Here is a 3470-nt window from a genome sequence, read left to right as displayed (position 1 = left end):
ATACATATATATATGTATGACGCCCTATATCGATTCCCACTAAAACAGTAAAAATTCAAAACTTGGACCATTCTATAGGCTCCCATCTATCAAAATTGACATAAACTCTATTTCAACTTTCTATTAGAATTTCTTTGATAACATGGACATGTGTATACTCAAGTATAAGTTTGTTTACGTTAAAAGCTATCTGTACATCTAGCTTTGTTGATAAGTACTGAGTTTTTAAACGGACAAGTACTTAGCAAGGCAACAACTGTTTTCTTGCTTCGACTTTCCGAAATCTATCCAACTACAACACACGCGTGTTTAGAAACATTTACAAATATTTCTGAAAGTAAACATTTACAGCTTTGCCAATATGTGAGGATTTGAGTGATAGTATACACGCACACAGTTACTAACACAGTATTGAACTGTGTTTAAAAACTGTATTAGCGATTAATGCTGATTCTACAGCTCAAAAGTAGACCTGGCATAAGAATCAGAACACGATACGTACACCAATATAATCGATATCCAGATCATGATACTTCTTCGCTCCTTTAATCCAGTTGACGATGTAGGTTATGGTACGGATCGGGTGAAGAAAGGGAGAGTTGGTCCCGTTGTCTGCCAGCCAGCCGGGAAACGACCACGGCAGCCCATAGAGTCGTATGTCCGCATTCCTCTGTACAAACAAAACACGTCCATACACAATCTGTGATACGCAAGAGAGATACATTAGTCATTATAAGTCTGAAACAACTTATTTACCAGAATTAAAGATGTAGTGCAATTGAGACAATTTGAAATTTTTAGTGTGAGAATGTTCAAAACCTTTGTTTAAATTTGTTTATCTAAGGAAGCTTCTCAGCGTCCCGTTTCCAGGTTCTACGGTTTAGTAGGCGAGGTAGTGGCACCCGTTTTAAGGGTAGTGTCAGGTTGCGTCGATAGATAACAGAAACACAGTATTATGAAAACTACTCTTTGTGCTTTGTTTTACACCACAGAATATTCCTTACACGCACAATTCTACGATACTACATAGATGACTACATACACACAGAATCGTAACCGAATATCAGTAACCACGTACCGTGAGACGTGGATCGCGAAGTAGCTCGGCAGGGGTGAAGGTGGAAGGTGGAAGGTAGAAGGGAAAGGTGGCAAGGAGGAGTATAGAAAGAATAGGATCAGGAGCGCGGGCAAACCTGGACCGTGCTGCGGAAAAGATGAGAGCCGAGTCCCTACCTGGGGACTAGCCATCACAGATCGGCCCTCGAGTCATTAGTGTACTCGGATGCTAAGGGGCATTGTGTATAGTGATTACCTGCGGCGTTCTATTATTATGCATCACTTGGAGCGATGAGGTGTGTTGTTTATGGTGATTGCTTATGTGGGGCGGCTAGTGTAAGGCGGTATAATTAATATCTGCGGGAGCCTGCGCTATCCTACATTTAAACTTTTGTTTAATTTGTTTTAACTCCGTTGTAACCATTCCTAAATAAATACACGAGACGTGTGAATGTAACACATTACATTGAATTCACCGCCGATCAACTGAGATCGCCGATCACCTTCTTGGCTTCCTTCATGAGCCACCACTCGTAACCGCGGTTGTAGTTAGCATCATGTTCTGTATGCATGTGTGATGCCTCCACCCCATCAGAGCTCTGGCCATCTCCTCCTATTTCGACTTTTAGGATTTTTAAAGAGGCACCAAAGTTTGGCTGAAAGATTTGCAATATTTCTGATATTATAACCGTGTACTATTAGAAGTGAACAAAGTCACGCGTTAGTATAAATAGTTGCTCTGCAAGATACTTTTTTAGACATGGCAAATATAATTTAGATACAATTAGAGCGGCACTAACTTATTTTGATATTGTCTAGTTAGTTTAAACCAAAACTATTAATTTAACAGGAAGTCATTAAATGATACACGTTTTTTCTTTAATTTCAAAGTATTATTCTAGACATCTTTTCAAAAATACGGAAGAATCATTAGAAACACACCTACCTTAAACAGGAAATCTAAGATTTGGTTTCGATACTCTTCAGGATAGTTGATCAAAAGCTTAGACGTCGCCTGAAAGAAAACTTTACCTCGTTAACGTAATTACCTGCTTACCTGCATACCATACCCGATATCGGCCACCCATACAACTATGGTAATGGCAAACATCTCAGAAAAAAACCCTAAATTGAGATGGATAATTATTGAATGTTCCTTTACGGTTACAGTTTGCGTAGTGAATGGGATATCTTACAAACAAGCTATAAATAGGTTCGTATGAGTCATTTACTACCAAGTCGTCAGCTGCAACCAGGTAGTAGTGCTTATTTATGCCACGCTGGAATCGCAGGTAACGATTCCCAGCGTTATAGCATTCCAATAACTGAGATGCAGAAATAAGGAGACATGAATCATTGCTCTCAACCTCAGTTTGACTAGGTAAACATGCATTGTTTATGCCGAGAGAGTTATGCCTGTTATGGCATCCTGAAAACAGTGGTGAACATGCCACACCATCATTAACACTGATAATTAATAATAATTAATAAAATTAGAGGCCCCTTCCTTGGGCGGCTCTTGTAAACACATCGACCTTGAAGGAAAAACAAACCCACGACACCAGACCCATTTGTGCAATCAGTGAAGAGCCTTGTCAACTGATCACAGTCTGTTTTGGTCTCTCTAGTCAGTAACAATTATCACAAAGTGAGAAGAAAAATGTTAACAGCATCCTTGATATACACTCAGATTAAGTTGGCACCCACCACGTACAGATAATTGAAGGATTTCACAGGATCTTCTGTGTATTGCATTCAGCACTTTCATTAAAAAATTCCATAGATATTGGAGATTCTTTGGATGAAAGGATGTATGCTCATGTAGAATGCCTTTTCAACGGTGATTAAAAACAGGTCTCTTTCCGAGAAAATGGTCAATGACCATTGACCCCTTGCCACCACCACGTTGCAAAGATGAAGGGATTAAAGAACAAATTCTATAGAACAATTGTATTTTATATAGAGGATTGTAACTGATACTATGTACCCATTCTTTTGTTCCATGTGCAGACCGTGATCATTGTTGACCGCAACTAATTCCAAGACAGCGGACTTAACAAAGAGACAGGGTTCTTATTTATGATCACAGTCTTCTCTTTTGTTTCATTGCAGTTCAAATAGCAACGAACATCAAGGTTTTCACTCAGGGGGCAACTGGACTCATCTCATGCCTACGTCGGACATTCATCACCTTCGGAATCGGAACTAACTCCACTGGGGGAGTCTTAACTAACTCCACGGGGGGAGTCTCTACTAACTCCACGGGGGGAGTCTCTACTAACTCCACGGGGGGAGCCTTAACTAACTCCACGGGGGAATCTTAACTAACTCCACGGGGGGAGTCTTAACTAACTCCACGGGGGGAGTCTCTACTAACTCCACGGGGGGAGCCTTAACTAACTCCACGGGGGGAG

The 3470-nt window shown here is 40.5% G+C and overlaps 1 protein-coding gene across 1 annotated transcript in view; it reads right to left on the bottom strand.

Annotated features, from left to right (window-relative positions):
- LOC106808255 (galactocerebrosidase-like) overlaps positions 1–3470 on the bottom strand; it is a 57482-nt gene that overhangs the window by 50931 nt on the left and 3081 nt on the right. Inside the window, exons 2-4 of the mRNA XM_014810886.1 lie at positions 2003–2071; positions 1560–1712; positions 503–670 (exon numbers count right to left, since the gene is read on the bottom strand). Of these exons, the coding sequence (XP_014666372.1) occupies positions 503–670; positions 1560–1712; positions 2003–2071 (390 nt within the window). The remainder of the gene's footprint in view (positions 1–502; positions 671–1559; positions 1713–2002; positions 2072–3470) is intronic.

Source organism: Priapulus caudatus, unplaced genomic scaffold, assembly GCF_000485595.1.
Source record: "Priapulus caudatus unplaced genomic scaffold, Priapulus_caudatus-5.0.1 Scaffold263, whole genome shotgun sequence".
Taxonomy (NCBI): domain Eukaryota; kingdom Metazoa; phylum Priapulida; class Priapulimorpha; order Priapulimorphida; family Priapulidae; genus Priapulus; species Priapulus caudatus.
The sequence above is the reverse complement of the archived record's forward strand: the minus strand, read 5'-3'. Positions and strand labels throughout refer to the sequence as shown.